The sequence below is a fragment of the Dendropsophus ebraccatus genome, chromosome 8 (genome assembly GCF_027789765.1).
Source record: "Dendropsophus ebraccatus isolate aDenEbr1 chromosome 8, aDenEbr1.pat, whole genome shotgun sequence".
Taxonomy (NCBI): Eukaryota; Metazoa; Chordata; class Amphibia; order Anura; family Hylidae; genus Dendropsophus; species Dendropsophus ebraccatus.
This window is the reverse complement of record NC_091461.1, coordinates 56,198,915-56,215,117: the sequence shown is the minus strand read 5'-3', so window position 1 is coordinate 56,215,117 and position 16,203 is coordinate 56,198,915. Positions and strand designations below refer to the sequence as shown.

The window sequence follows — 16,203 nt, the reverse complement described above, 5'->3', positions numbered from 1 at the left end:
CCATGTTTGATAAATCTCCCCCATGGTGTTAATTTATAGCTGCTATGTTAAAAAAAAGTCACATATTGGATCTTGTGGTGACCACTACCCTCAGACCTCAATATGGGTACCAAGAACATATCTGGCCAAAAATTTGTTGGTGTAATGGCGCCCTAAGTTTAGATACATGTCTTGGTACTGCCATCAAGATCTGAAGGATACTCTAGGCATATTAAAGGTAACCTTATAGGTATGTTTTATCTCTATCCTTGGCTGGCATGCAGTTCTTGGATCCTATACTGTTTTTGTTCTTTGAGCTTCCAAGTTGGAGGCTCTGTATTGCTGCCTTTACTTTACACAGTCTTTTCACAATGGACATTCGACGATCCTGCATGGTCTTAGTTTTATGCCTCATCTCCTCTTAGCCAGTTGCTGTATCACTGTTACTATGCTCTCTGTAGGTTGGCTACATAATGTGTTACCTGATGTATGTATAGCATAGTACACCTCTGAACTTAGACTCTTGAAGACTGAGTCTTCTGGATATTTCTTCCTCCTGTCTACCTTGCTATTTTGAAGACTATTACCAAGCCCTTCACAGGGTTGCTACATTATACACTATACTTTGTAACCCCAGTTTTTTCACTGTGGCTCTGTGTGCAACTTGTAACTTCCGGCATATCTGTCGACTGTCTTTACCTGAAATGTTATGCTTTCTCTTTTGAAAATAAATCCATTGTTATCAGCTGCACATGTCTGTGCAAACAGGAGGTGTGTAGCCGATATCAATGAATCTTAATGGCTGCACGAACAATGCAGGGTTGTTCATGCAGTCTGGCCACTTGATTGTGCTATTTAAAGGAATTACAAATAAGAGCTGATCATGTTAATTTCAATCCCTACATGGCCCCATATTGGGCCGTGTAAAAGGTAAAACAGCACTTACCTATTTATATTGTGCACTGTGCAACTATCTTTCTGCTGTATGTCCTGCAGGAAGTGGTGTATTCTTTCCAGTCTGACACAATGGTCCCTGCTGCCACCTCTGTTCCTGTCATGAACTGTCCAGAGCAGTAGCACATCCTCATAGAAAACCTTTACTGCTTTGGACAGTTCCTGATGTGGACAGAGGTGGCAGCAGAGAGCGCTGTGTCAGACTGGAAAGAATACACCACTTCCTACAGGACATACAGCAGCTGATAACATTTGCACTTTTACATCTGCTAGGATTGTGCGTTGTGTGGCTGGTGATACGTAGATGTTGTATTTCTAAGTGCACGTCACATTGCAGATAACCTGCAGTTATCACAAGGTAACTGAAATTGTTTCATATTTCTTACGTTTGTTATATTTGTATAGAATATATAGAAGTGTTTCTATATATAATCTGTCTGTTTGACTAATGACTTTGTGACCTGTAACACCCACTTTTTAGGGTGTTGTTTTCTGTAACTTATATAATTTCATCATAGTTTCCCTCTAATTTCTGTTGTTTTCTGAAATTGTGTCTGTCATAATTTCGGGAAGGTTGTATAGAGGGGGCTTGGGGTCTGAGCCCACTCCAGACAGGTCAGGTACATGCTTTTATATTACAGAGACAGAGATCTGAAACTACTCACTGATCCTGGCCATTTAACCCCCTAGATACTGCAGTCAATAGCAACTGCGTTCTAGGCAGTTAGAACGCAGGTGCAAGGATTGCAGGGTTGTTTTCCAGGACACCCTAGGGCTGCATCCAACTTCTTCAGCAACCGGTCATCAAATGCTGCACGTTGGGTTCGAACGAACCAAGCGTGCTTGCAGTTTGCTCGTCTCTTATCAGGTATACTTGAGCAGTTAAGCTGCAATGGAAAACAATAAAGTAGTTTTAGGGTAGCTTCACACGTACCGGATCTGCAGTGGATTTCATGCTGCTAGTTTGTAGCGAAATCCGCTGCTGATCCAGTAGTTTGAAGTTTCACACTACAGGATCCGCAGCGGATCTCGCCGCAAACTCGCAGCGTGAAATAAGCTGCGGATCGGGTACCTGTGAAGCTACACTTAGAGTGTGTTCACACGTACAGGATCTGCAGCAGATCTGATGGCCCAGAATTGATTTGCTTTGAGTGTGCAGCTGGACCGCGCAAATTTTGATCATTGCGCTTTCGTTTTTCCCTCCTCCCCTTCTAAGAGCTCTAGCATTTTCAGTTTTCTATCTACAAGCCATGTAAGTGCTTGTTTTTTACAGGAATAGTAGTACTGTGTAATGGCGTCTTTCATTTTACCATAACATGTATGATGGAATTCCAAATATATTATTTATGAAGATATAAATAGGTGAAATCGTAAAAAAGAATGCAATATGGTAACGTTTGGGGGGTTCCTGTGTCTACGTAATGCACTATATGGTAAAAGCGACATGATACTATTACTCTATAGGTCAGTCCGAACACAACCATATGCAGGTTACACAGATTCTCTAATGTTATATATATATTTTTTTATGAAATCCTTTTTTTTGGCAATTAGTTAATATATAATGGCCCTATTGTGACGCTTATAACGGTTTTATTTTTTCACCTATGGGGCTGTATGGGGTGTCATTTTTTCTGCCATGATCTCTAGTTTTTATTAATACCATATTTGTGAAGATCGGACGTTTTGATCACTTTTTATGAATATTTTTATATATATAATGTAACATAAAATGGGTAATCCGCGCACTTGTTTCCCTCTTTTCGTCTACGCCATTCTTCGTTCGCAATGACACTTGTTATAATTTAATAGATCGGACAATTACGCACGCTACGGTATATTATATGTTTATTTATTTATTTTTATATGTTTTATTTATATAATGGAAAAGGGGGGTGATTTCAACTTTTATTGGGGGAGGGGCTTTGGGGTAGTGTATAAGTGATTTTAACTTTTTTTTTTACACATTTGGGATTCAAACCCACTTGCCGGATCTACAGCGAGTCTACTCGCTGCAGATCCCAGCCCTATACTTTCATTAGAAGAGAAACTCGCAGCAGGGATGTACATCCCTGCTGTGATTTTGTCTGCAGCCCTCCCCATTAATCCCCTAGCCGCCGGACATTATACATTACCAGGTCCCCGTTCCTGCTTGCTTCGGGGCTCCCGGTGTCTTCACGGCCCGCCCGGCCAATCAGTGCGCTGCGGCCGGGGGCTGCGGGGGGCGATCGTGTGGCCGGGGCTGGGGGATTTCGTGTGGCCGGGGGCTGCGGGGGGCGATCAGTGCTGCTGAGGGGGTGATCGGGGCAGCAGGGGGGCGGCCAGACTATACATTACCGGGTCCCAAAGCAAGCAGGAGCGGGGACCCGGTAATGTATAATGTCCGGCGGCTGGGGGGTTAATGGGGCGGGCTGCAGACAAAATGTACATCCCTGCTGCAAGTTTCTCTGCTAATGAAAGTATAGGGCCGGGATCTGCAGCGAGTCTCGCTGCAAAAACGCAGTGAGGAGACTCGCTGCAGATCCGGCAAGTGGGTTTGAACCCTTGAAGTCCCTTTGGGGGACTTTTACATTCACTACTTGGATTTTTACACTGACCATTGCTATGCCATAGGCATAGCATTGATTAGTGTTATCGGCGATCTGCTCATTGAGCCTGCCTGTGCAGGCTTAGTGCAGCAGATCACCGATCGGACCGCACGGAGGAAGGTAAGAGACCTCCGGCGGTCTGTTTTAACGATCGGGACCTCCGCAGTCACACTGCGGGGGTCCCGATCGGTAAGTGACAGGGGACTCCCCCTGTCACTTACACTTAAACACTGCGGCGTTTAAGGGGTTAATGACACGCGGCAGCGCGATCGCTGCAGCGTGTCATTACCGGTGAGGTCCCGGCTGCTGATTGCAGCCGGCCCCCACCTCCTATGAAGCGCGCTCCGCTCCGGAGCGTGCTTCATAGCCGGAGAAACACCCAGGACGTAGAGATACGTCCAGGGTCGTCTGGTGACAGACTTCCATGACGTAACTCTACGTCCTGGGTCGTCTAGGGGTTAAAGCGGTACACCAGCAAATCTGGAGAGGTTTTCTATGGGGATTTGCTGCTGCTCTGGACAGTTCCTGACACCGACAGAGGTGGCAGCAGAGAGCACTGTGTCAGACTGGAGAGGATACACCACTTCCTTTAGGACATACAGCAGCTGATAAACACTGAAAGACTTTAGATTTTTTAATAGAAGTACAAATCTCTGGCACTTTCTGACACCAGTATATTTGAAAATAAATAAATAAATTCCAGCTGGATTACTTCTTCAACAAGAGTTACTTAGCTATATGGGTATCTAGGCTTATTATTAGATGGGATCTTAGCAGCGAGGCTGTATCATCTTTCTGTGCAGATATAGAGGAAGTGGTCAGTTTGCATGTTAATCTGATCTCTTACGTGGCTGTTCCTCAACAGGCAAGAGTTTTGTTTCCTTTGGTTAATCATCATCAGCAAATCTACAATATTTTGTTGAGATTAATAGATTCAGGGCACCAGTTTAGCAATATGGAAAATGTTTCTGACACGTAACAAACTTTTATAGTAATGTGATTTCATAGCTTCAAGAATAGAAGCCATAATCCAAGCATACAATTTGCGAAATTAAAGCGTACAAATGTCAAAATTTTACACGTACAGCAAACCAGTTATAGATTTTCTGCTGCACATAATCCCATGGAATTGTTTGTGTCCGTTACAAACACTATGTGACATGGAACATTAAGGGTGTTTCCAGATGACCAATTTTCAGTAATAAAGGCCAATCTAATTCTGCTGTCAGTGAGGACAACCAGCTGACACCGGACAGCTAAGACCATGCTCACACTACAATGACAAACTCCATTTGGAACTTCCATATGGGGTCCTGACAGATTTCCTAGTAAGGCAACTGGCACCACTAGAAAACCCAATAGACCTCATTACATGGCGGTGAGGTACATTGGGCAAACTGATCTCTATTATATAATACTATTATATAATCTACTGGAACAGAAAGAATGGAACCGTGAACAAAGCCTTAAATTGGATGTCATAGTGAGGGAAGGGAGGCAACTAAGAGAAAGAAAAGTACAGATCGGTAATAGGCATAACAACCAGCAGGTTTAGAGTCATAGTGTCAGCTAATCTGTACTTTGAGCCACTCCTGAGGGCCTGTCCATGTGGTCGCCTCGTTTTTTATTTGTGTGATCACATTGCTCATTCACTTTAGTTATAAATGGAGTCTTCAATGGTCAGGCCGCAGTGATTAAAGGGCAACTACACTTTTATTTGGCAGTTGAAAGACATTTAAAAATTATATAACTTTGCAATATTCAATTACCTTTTTAACCACTTCTGTATCCCTATGTGCGCCGGAGCTGTCCTTTATGTATAATCTATTTTTATTAAACATTTTTCATATCAAATGCTTACAAACAATATAGTTTCCACACAATAGTAAGGTTGAACAATAATAAAACTATGTGATGTCACAAAAGTCCAAATATAGAGATCATCACCGTAATAATTTGTACTATTTAAACATAGAGATAGGCCAAAGGCCATATATGCATAAGTGCAATGAAAAACCTGATAGAAGATGAAAAAGAATGAAAAGAAAAAAAGAAAAGGTATAGATAGAAAGACAGAAGAAAGGAAAGATAGAAAGGTGTGGGGGTTCTCTAGTCAACAGTCGTGAAAAATTGGGACATTCAGTAAGCTGTTGCCAGGGGAACCATGCAGCGATAAACCTATCCGAATAGCCATGCTCTTCCATCCTCATAATACTCTTAAGTTCCTGTAGCCACTCCACCATCGAAGGTGTGTTAGTTGTCTTCCAGTGTCTTGGTATATGGGCTGCCGTCAAGACATACCTTAAGAGCCCCTTTTTGATAAGGTAAATGGTCCTCGATATCAATGATAACAGGGCAAGCTATGGGGAATAGATTGACCAGAAAATGTCTCATAAAACTGAAGATTGGTCTCCCAGAAGGGGTTGATTTTACGGTAAGTCCACCATATGTCGAGAAGAGTACCTTCTTCTGTCAGACATCTTCAACAGAGATCAGTGGAGGTTGGGAACATATGATAGACCACTGTAGGACCGTGGTACCATCCAGTAAGGATTTTATAATCTTTCTCTATAGCCTGGGAGGCCATAGAAATACTGAGTATCCAGAGTTATAATCAAGTACTCTTCCCACTTAGCAAAAAATGGAGGCAGACATATCTGAATTAGAAAGAGCTAGAAGAAGCTGATACATAATGGATAAACGCCTACAAATCTCCTGGAGGTCAAGCAGAACAGTTTATCGAAGGAGAATAGGGAGGCCACATAAGGAGGATCCATAAATGTAGAGCGAAGAAAGGAAGAAAGTTGTACCACCACAGTGTTCCACCGCTGACAAGATCCAAAGTCATACAAAGTAGGGATGGTGCCTTGTTTGACCACATCTCAAAGCTGAGAGGTCTGGGCACATCGCCAAACCAAAACCTTCTGGATCGAATACGAAAGTGAGGGGACATGGGACCAAGCACTGAGTTGGCAACCATGGTGCTGCAAATGGAGGTCCGGAGTTGACCTTTAAACACACACTCCTCAACATTAAAACTGCAACACCAAGAAGGAACAGTCGTGGAATTATAGAATTCATCACAGGATTAATAGACACGATAATGACGTGCAAATTATTAGAAAAAGAGGAGACAAAAAAGTTCAAAACGTAGATTTATTCAATATTGAGTATGACAGTCATGCGCAAAAAACACACACTTACATGCCTTAGCATGCTATCAGTGAGAGTATTAATGTTTGTTTGAGGGATGTTCTACAACACTGAATGCACTTGAACATTCAAACCATCATTATCCACGGCTGGCAGCTCCCTTTGCAATTGCAGACCAATGATGTACCAGATGCACTTAATGGGAGACAAGCCTGGAAATGATGCTACAACAGCAAGTTTTTGCCACGCAGCATTGCGAAAAACGGTGTTTGTTGTGTTAAAAAAATGGCTCCAGGGGCAATTTAGAGAAATGGCCATACCCCTGGTTCCAGAACCAAATCAATATGCCCCTGTGCCCCTGATCCCTGACAATGCAACTGTTTAAATAAAATATGTGAAGGTGATTGGGGGGGGGGGGGGGGGGGGGGGACAAATTTATAATGAATCAAGTGTCATTAATGTTGTTGGGGCTAGGCTGTAGCTACCCCCTTCTACTAATAACAGTGTGGTGTACGCTGTCCTTCCAAGGTACCTGTGTGTATGGGACCATATATACTTCCAGCAGTTTATCTGGGAATTTCTATCAACGATCCTGCCATCAAGCTACTACTCTATTGGATATGCTTACCTTTACTTTTATTATCAAATATTTAGTTCTTGTGATGTGATAAAATAGAAACATTATAACCTCCCCCTCTAAAAAGAAAGTTGTTGTGGGTAGATCTGCTTCAGCTTACTTTACTATGTTTCACAACCATTTCTCTTTCCAGAACCGAAACCACTGAAGAGGCATTCAAATAAAAATATCTGCAAATTTCTAAACATTCCATGAGAACATAATGTCTCGTGTTTATCTCAAAACCTATTTCCGTAGAAGATTTCACCTTAAATTGGCTACACGTGTACATTAACATTTGGGCAGGAAACTGTGACAAATTAAGGGTTGGTCTTAGTGGTTTTAGTCGGAAACCTTAAGTAGCTGAGGAACTTGTTGCTCTTATTTCGCTATCTTGCCTTGAAGCTGTGAAACATAGCTCTACAGATGATGGAACTTCTGCATTTTAACAGCAAGAAAATGTTCTTGTTATCCTGTATGCTCCTCATTGCTGGAAGCCTTGTACAAGGTAAACTTTTTTATCACTTTTTTATGGCTATAGTACAAGCATTATATACAATTCGTTAGTATAATATATGTGACAGGCATCTTCTAGGTTACGAATCTATGCTATTAGTATTAACACAATGGGATAATGTGTTACCTTTACAGGGCAGAAAATATTAAAATTTGACTAAAAGTTTATAATAATTTTGCCAGAATCTTCGCAACGTTTTAGTTATACTCTATGGATCATATGTGTTTGTTATATAGTAGTATGTGTTATGTAGTTTTTGTCACAACCGTAACACAAATAAAATGTACGTAGGCAACTTAGTTATAGTTTTATCATGTTACTCATAAAACTTGTCTAATTGTTTACGCATTTTTTTGTATACATAGTCAAATTATATATTATTTCAAAAAGGTAGTGGAAAACCACTAGGAACGTAAAGGCTTAGTAAAAGAGGGCACACTTTTATGATGCTAGAGCAGCAGAAAATGGGGGCAATATGGCAATAGGCTTGAAACATTTACGTTTCATAGATGTAATTTTTCTTAACGTAAATGTATTTTCCTAAAAGTCTTGCTGTCTATTACTGCTATGTAAGCGAGACTCATATACATCCATTTTTTTTTAGTTTGTTGTAAAATTGCTAAATGGTTTGTGGGAAATTGTAAGGAAGACTGACTCATTTCATGACGCCATTTATAGTATATTATAGTGTGTCAGCTACTCCTACAGTGTATATTCCGATAATGTTTTCCTGTTTTGGACCATGGTTAAAATAGATTTTATTTAGTCATTAGGTGAAGATAAATGGGGGTTAGAGTAAATTACTAACTCCTACTAATTATTCAAGATACATATATATGTATGTATGTATGTATGATTCAAGTTTAGAGTTATAAAACAGTATTGTAAAGGTAGGGTTATTGGAAGGATTCAGGTAAAGGGTTATGCACTAGAAAATAACACATAGTAATGGAGCAAGTGTGGAAAATTCGAACGGTATGGAAATCTACTGCAATAATATCTATTACGATAATGATGATCATACTGATGGAACATACTTGCTTACTGCATCACCCTTGTTATATTTTCTTATATATTTTCTTCTTATAGTTCCATCATAGAACCCCCCACCACACACACACACACACACACACACACACACACACACACACACACACATACTACCCCTTAAACAGTGCCCATAGGACCCTAACCAGCTACCTGAACAACCTTGGGTCTCCTAGCTGTTCAATACTCCTGGTGCTCTCTTGGGGAGGTCTTACTTTTCTTAACCAAAGCACGTATTTCTTGTGTAGCTCTGACTTGTGCAGACCCTCTAACACTGTGTTAGAGGCTGCACTTGCCTCTGACAACATTGTAGCACCTATCAGTAACAATATATAGCTATAGCAGCACAATTCTGTGTTCAGCCCTCACAGCACATAGTAGCACCAGCTTTCTCTTTGTGCAAGGCCTATCAGCCATAGTACGCACTTCAATAAGACACAGCACTTACTGTCAGCATTAAGCACGCTACAACCACACCCATACACCAGGCACACCTGCTATTAGAGCTCCCAGACCCCTCCCACCAAGCAGTGGGGACTGAGCAGGGGCAGTTGTGTGGGATCTAGGCAGGTGAGTATTGGTTTAATGTAGTGGTGTAACAGTATGAAATAGAGGATAAATCTCTAATGATTTTATCTTGAACCTCTTCAGTTTGTGTTACAAACACCTAACTTAACTATTGTATCTTTCTGCTCACAGCTTATACAATTATTTGTAAGAACTTAGCTAATGTTCCATAATAAACTGTTACATTAAAATTTAAGGAACACTTCAACCATATATCAGACAACAAAATGACATTTCACCCATCAATGTAAACCGAAATAATCAAACAACTTAAAACTACAATCACAACAAAAGTCAAACAAAAAAATTACAGGCAGATCCAATTTGGTGAATTTCATCATGGCGACTCTTAATATGACTCAATAGTGTGTATAGCCCCCTGGACTTCACTCCAGTTTCATCAGAAATATGCACTTCAGCAGCCCTCTGGAAGTCATTTTGTATGGATCAGGCAATGCTTCTCCTGTTACTTCTTGCACAAAGGAGCAGATACTGGTCCTTTGGTTGGGATCTTCCCTGTTAAGATTTTGTTCTGTAACAGCCCGTGGCAACCATCTGCAAAACCTTTGATAGGTGTTGTGTTACTGCTGCTTCTGTAAGTGCTTCTGTTATAATATTAAAGCAGACAAAATTGATTCACAATCACTTCTGCTTCTTAACTACACAAATGGATATCCCTGAGGCAGGGGTGGAATTATAATTTTTAACAGGTTTCCTACTTGCCGTGACGGACACGAGTTGTCTGTCATGTGTAGCGAATCATGGACATTTTTTTTTTACTTTGATAATCATATACCAATTGCTAGGTAAGGGTAAAGCTCCTATGACCGCTCCCAGTATGACCAAGGCAGTGGTAAGGGTATGCTGGGAGTTATTGTTTCACCCCAGCATAACCTTACCACTGTTTAGGTCATGTATCCCATCAATAAAACATGATCACATATTGTATCCTCTGAACATAACCGTTCCACACAATGTACCCCTAAATAAAATATTGCCACACACTTTACCCCCTGAATATAATGCCACACAAGGTACCCTCTGAATATATTGTCACACACTGTGACTCCTGAATATAACCCTGCCACACACTGTGCCTCCTAAATACACCCCTGCCACACACTGTACCCCCTAAATACACCCCTGCCACACACTGTACCCCCTGAATACACCCCTGCCACACACTGTACCTCCTGAATATAACCCTGCCACACACTGTGCCTCCTGAATATAACCCTGCCACACACTGTGCCTCCTAATTATAACCCTACCATACACTGTGCCTCCTGAATATAACCCTACCATACACTGTACCTCCTGAATATAACCCATCCACACACTGTGCCTCCTGAATATAACCCTGCCACACACTGTGCCTCCTGAATATAACCCTGCCATACACTGTGTCTCCTGACTATAACCCTGCCACACACTGTGCCTCCTGAATAGAACCCATTCACACACTGTGCCACCTGAATATAACCCTGCCACACACTGTGCCTCCTGAATATAACCCTGCCACACACTGTGCCACCTGAATATAACCCTGCCACACACTGTGCCTACTGAATATAACCCTGCCACACCCTGTGCCTCCTGAATATAACCCTGCCACACACTGTGCCACCTGAATATAACCCTGCCACACACTGTGCCTCCTGCATATAACCCTGCCACACACTGTGCCTCCTTAATATAATTCTGTCACACACAGTGCCTCCTTAATAAAACTCTGCCACACACGGTGACTCCTAAATACACCCCTGCCACACACTGTACCCCCTGAATACACCCCTGCCACACACTGTACCCCCTGAATACACCCCTGCCACACACTGTACCTCCTATATATAACCCTGCCACACACTGTCCCTCCTGAATATAACCCTGCCACACACTGCCACCTGAATATAACCCTGCCACACAATGTGCCTTCTTAATATAACCCTGCCACACACTGTGCCTCCTGAATATAACCCAGCCATACACTGTGCCTCCTGAATATAACCCTGCCATACACTGTGCCTCCTGAATATAACCCTGCCATACACTGTGCCTCCTGAATATAACCCTGCCATACACTGTGCCTCAATATAATTCTGTCACACACAGTGCCTCCTTAATATAACTCTGCCACACACGGTGACTCCTAAATACACCCCTGCCACACACTGTACCCCCTGAATACACCCCTGCCACACACTGTACCCCCTGAATACACCCCTGCCACACACTGTACCTCCTATATATAACCCTGCCACATACAGTGCCTCCTTAATATAACTCTGCCACACAATGTGCCTCCTTAATATAACCCTGCTACACATGAATTAATTATTTACCGCATCCCCTTTAATGATTAGGTATTGTGCTCCCATAATTACAAATACTGACCCTCACTAATAAATTAATTATACACTGGGCCTCATACAAGAATGAATGATACAATGTACAAGGATAATTTATATACTGCGCTTCTACCCAAGTATGAAAAATACACTGTGCCCCCACATAAGGATGAATTAAACATGGTACCCAACATAAGGATGAATTATATACACAGTGCCCCCACACAAGAATGAATTACTTATTTTGCTCTTACATAACAATGAATTATACACTGTGCACCAACAGGATGAATATACGCTGTACCCCCACTGTAAGGCGCTACTCTATACTCATCTGTTTTGCGCTCTTTCCAGCACCACCCTCAGTAGGTGCAGATCTGGCCTCAGCTAGTCAGACCTGGCACCTGGATACAGATGGCAGCAGCATGGTTATGTGCCAAGTGGTTGTGCCAGGACCCTGGCACAACCTAGCTTAATTGTAAGCATGCCTTAAGGATGCACTTACAATTGATTTACAGTCAGGAAAGCGTTTCAGGGATCCCACTTGCACCTAGTTGGCCGATCTAGCTGTTATTTTAACAATTGATTTCTGCCAACCTCTGTTCTCTCCTCTGCTCATAAAATTAAAAAAGTACTCCAGCATTTTCTTTGTGCAATAAATTATAAACTTTTTATGATGTGTGTCTATTAATTTATTAGAAATACATTTCTTAGTATTAACCAGACACTAATTATCATTTGCCTCTAGGTTTTCCTACGAAGAATGAAAGATTCCAAAGGATTCGTTGCATACCAGGAGACAATGACATAGCGTGTGCTCAAGAAAAAGCAACTTATGATCAAGCCGAAGAGAGTAACGTAATTGATCGCAGCCCAATGTAAGTTGGTAAACACATTGCATTTATCAGGCATTTACGTGTAGGTGATCCTGGGAGTGGGGACTGCTAAAAGGAAAATCCTTCATGCCCAACCCCCATCTCCACCAACATCATCTATCAGTAGACTTGTTAGGTCCCCATACATCTTATACTGAAGGCCTTGAAGGACTTTTCATAAGGCCAATTATCAGCAAAATGAGCATTTATAGAAACACTTGATTCCGATAATTGACCCATGTAACAATGTTATTGGCCAATGGAAATGGGAAGTGCAGCTGACAGTGATAAAATTAAAGGGCTGCACAAATGATCCAGAAATTGTTCAGCCTACACGACAAACAAGCTGTGCGAAGGCTCATTAAACAGGGGCCGATCAACAAGACTGATCATTATAGGGATCAGTTTGGGCCCCAAGAGGAGTATACTCAGGAAGGGACAATGAGGATGCAGCGGAAGGTGCTAGATGTTGAGAAGTGCATCACTGTATTCTGTTTCATTTTGTTAGGGTAGACTGTATGTGAAAGTGAAAAATGATACAGATTTTATTAGTACATTTTTTGTGTACTAATAAAATCTGTATCATTTTTCACTTTCACATACAGTCTATTCCATCATTTTTTCTGGGAACATGCCACCCTTGTATGTGTGACATGGCTTTCTCTTTGTTTGTTGATTTTTATGATTTTTTCATGTCATATTGGGTTGAGCTACCCACTTTACAGATATAGTAGTGCCTTGTCCTTCATTCTTGTTTTTCATTTTGTTAGGGCAAACAAACCAGCCATGACTCAAACCATAACCTACTTGATGCCTGGCCCTCATAACAGTTTGATGAACCCTTGGCCACCACCTGCAAAAACCTTTATTGGGGGTAACTGCTGACCCCCAAGTGCTCCTGTTTTTACTTTAAAGCGGACAAAATTGATTCACAATCACTTCTGCTTTTTCACGACATGGATGGATATCCCCGAGGCAGGGGTGGGATTCAAATTTAAATTTTAACAACAGGTTCACTACTTGCCGTGACGGGCACGAGTTGTCTGTTGCTTGTAGCGAATCAGGGACTTTTTTTCTACTGAGATAATCATATACCAACTGCTAGGTAAGGGGAAAGCTTTGATGATGTTTTTACAATGTAAAATGACAGCTCCCAGTATGGCCTAAGCAGTAGTAAGGGTATGCTGGGAGTTATCCTTCATGCCCAACCCCTGTCTTCACCAACAGTAGAGACTGACTGATCATTATCTGGACCTGTTTGGGCCTTAAGGGAAGTATACTCAGGGAGGGACAATAAGGAGGCAGCGGAAGGTGCTGAATGTTGAGAAGTGCATTGCTGTATTCTGTTTCATTTTGTTAGGGCAAACAAACCATAGCCTACTTAGTGGGCAAAATCTAAGGAGTCAGATTTCAGATTTCAACTTAAAGGGGCACTGCGTTGCTGATAAAAAAAAAATCAATCACTATTTGAAATCAATCCCACTATTTGCAGGTCCCTGAAGCTCCAGTTGGTGGCTTGATTTTTTCTTTACTTCCTGGTTTGAGCTTTCCTATAATGCACTTTGTCTTCTGTGATGTCTAACTGACTCTGTAGAACGGTTAGATGGCTTACATCTTCTTCAGCCAATCAGAGCTGAGCAACCTGAGTCATATGACAAAGGGAGGCTGGCTTAACAGGGATTAGACCTGCCTCCCTCTTGATTATGTCATTGTCACAAAATGGCTGCCACAGAACAGCCTGGGGTCAACAGTCATTAGGTAAGTTTACGTCACTTCCTGGCGGGGGATAGAGGGGGGGAAAGATAAGGAAGGGGAGCAGATAGGTGATTAAAGCATATTACAGAGTTATATAACTTTGTAATGTGTTTCAATTACTGCGAAAAAGCTTTTCGCTGGAGTACCCCTTTAATGCAAAGTCACTGTCTGGGAAAATTAACAGATGTGTTATTGCACACACTGAAGTCGCAGTATGGCAATAAGGCACACAGTGATGTCACAGCACAAATACATATTTTATAATGCAACAATAATGTACATAATAATGTCACATTACAGAGATAACTAATAACTGGTATCCATGTATGTAGCCATTAGGATCCCTCTACTATGGGTTAAGTGCAACAGGGTTAAGTGTTAGGAGACATTTGGAGCGCAATTATGTACTGTATATTGTATGAGAACATAAAGGAACTATGTCATATAAGAATATCTGATAGAGGACTGTTAGATAATGGAGATAAGTGAAGAACGATAGTGGCTCTGGCTGGAAACGTTACTGAGACAGTTGTGTAAAGGCAGAGAGTGGTTTGAAGCATATCAAGATGAAAATTGTCAGAGACAATCTAAAGGATATGAAAATAGACATGGAGCATGGGAGGGTGTGATATAACCGGTGTGGTCCTAAAAATGCTTTCTATTTGTATTCCAATGTCTTGATTGACAATATGTATTTCCTTACTGTTGCCACTGTTATGATGGTATAATGCCATTAGTTGGTCAGTGGGGATCTGGCTGCTGCTGCAGCAGCTTAACTGTTGCATAAATTATATATATATATATATATATATACAGTATATATATATATATATATATATATATATATATTGTTTGTGTTTGTGTGTATATGTAGTAACTTTGTTAAGCCATATACAGAAAAACCAAACACTTTCACAAGAGGTACTTCCCCTGCAAAAAGATCTTTTGCAATGACAGTTTCAGAGGCTTTAAAGTTATATAGTTATAGTGGTTAGATGTAAGCCACAGATAAATTATTTGTCATTATGATTTTGTTTCAGATCCAAGAGGGTAGAGTCTTACATAGCATCCAATGCATTTTCTGCAGAAGATTTGGGATCAGGTAACAGCCCATACTCTGGAGAAGGTCCTGGCTCTGCAAGTGAAAATGATCTATATGAGACAAAGGATTCCAAGCAATATTTTAGTGAGGAGAATTTTATTGTGTAACCACACCTGTGCATTCTGTGCACTGACCTGAAGGCATCATGAATAAGAAACCGTAAAACTATTTGCTCCTGCTTGTAACCACCAATGGCTTCAGTAAAATGTTTCTATATTATGTGTGGCAAAATCTTGTTTAACTCTTGTCGGTGTGATTATGAGCCAATAAACCTTTCCACACTGTTCATGTTATCCTGCTTTGTGATTTCTGGTAAACAAAATAAAATAATATTCAAAATTATAACAATCTTAATATTATAACAATGTCAAAGCCTCTAAGCCCTGTAACCCCCTCTGCTGGTGATTTTACGCAATGACAATAGGATTACAAAGTTTTGAATTCTGAGCAATGGAAGGTAGGGCTGGCTGGCCATAATGAATCATTACCTACTAGTCGATGTGTAAGAAATCAAATCCACATGGTCATGACACATGTAGCTTTTATGGTTCAAAATGTTTTTATTAAAGGTTTTACACAAAGTACAAGCACATCAATACAATGCGAGAACAAGCAGATAAGTGGTACAACTAGAGTCCAGTTAGGGTAAACGTCAGTCTAAAAGTCCATGAACAAGAAAAAGCTTACAGCCCCCGACCAATG

General features: G+C 41.2%; 1 protein-coding gene across 1 annotated transcript; it reads left to right on the top strand.

Moving 5' to 3' along the window:
* The first annotated feature begins 7,665 nt into the window (after positions 1-7,665).
* On the top strand, positions 7,666-15,787 carry SRGN (serglycin). The gene is made up of 3 exons (XM_069979112.1): positions 7,666-7,798; positions 12,518-12,647; positions 15,440-15,787. The coding sequence occupies exons 1-3, from the start codon at positions 7,717-7,719 to the stop codon at positions 15,606-15,608; spliced, it is 381 nt and encodes a 126-aa protein (XP_069835213.1). The 5' UTR covers positions 7,666-7,716; the 3' UTR covers positions 15,609-15,787.
* Positions 15,788-16,203: the final 416 nt, after the last annotated feature.

Coding starts and splice junctions, on each gene's coding strand:
- SRGN (XM_069979112.1), top strand. CDS start 7,717: ATGATGGAACTTCTGCATTTTAACAGCAAGAAAATGTTCTTGTTATCC. Junction 7,799..12,517: donor TGCTGGAAGCCTTGTACAAG/GTAAACTTTTTT, acceptor ATTTGCCTCTAG/GTTTTCCTACGAAGAATGAA. Junction 12,648..15,439: donor GTAATTGATCGCAGCCCAAT/GTAAGTTGGTAA, acceptor ATTTTGTTTCAG/ATCCAAGAGGGTAGAGTCTT.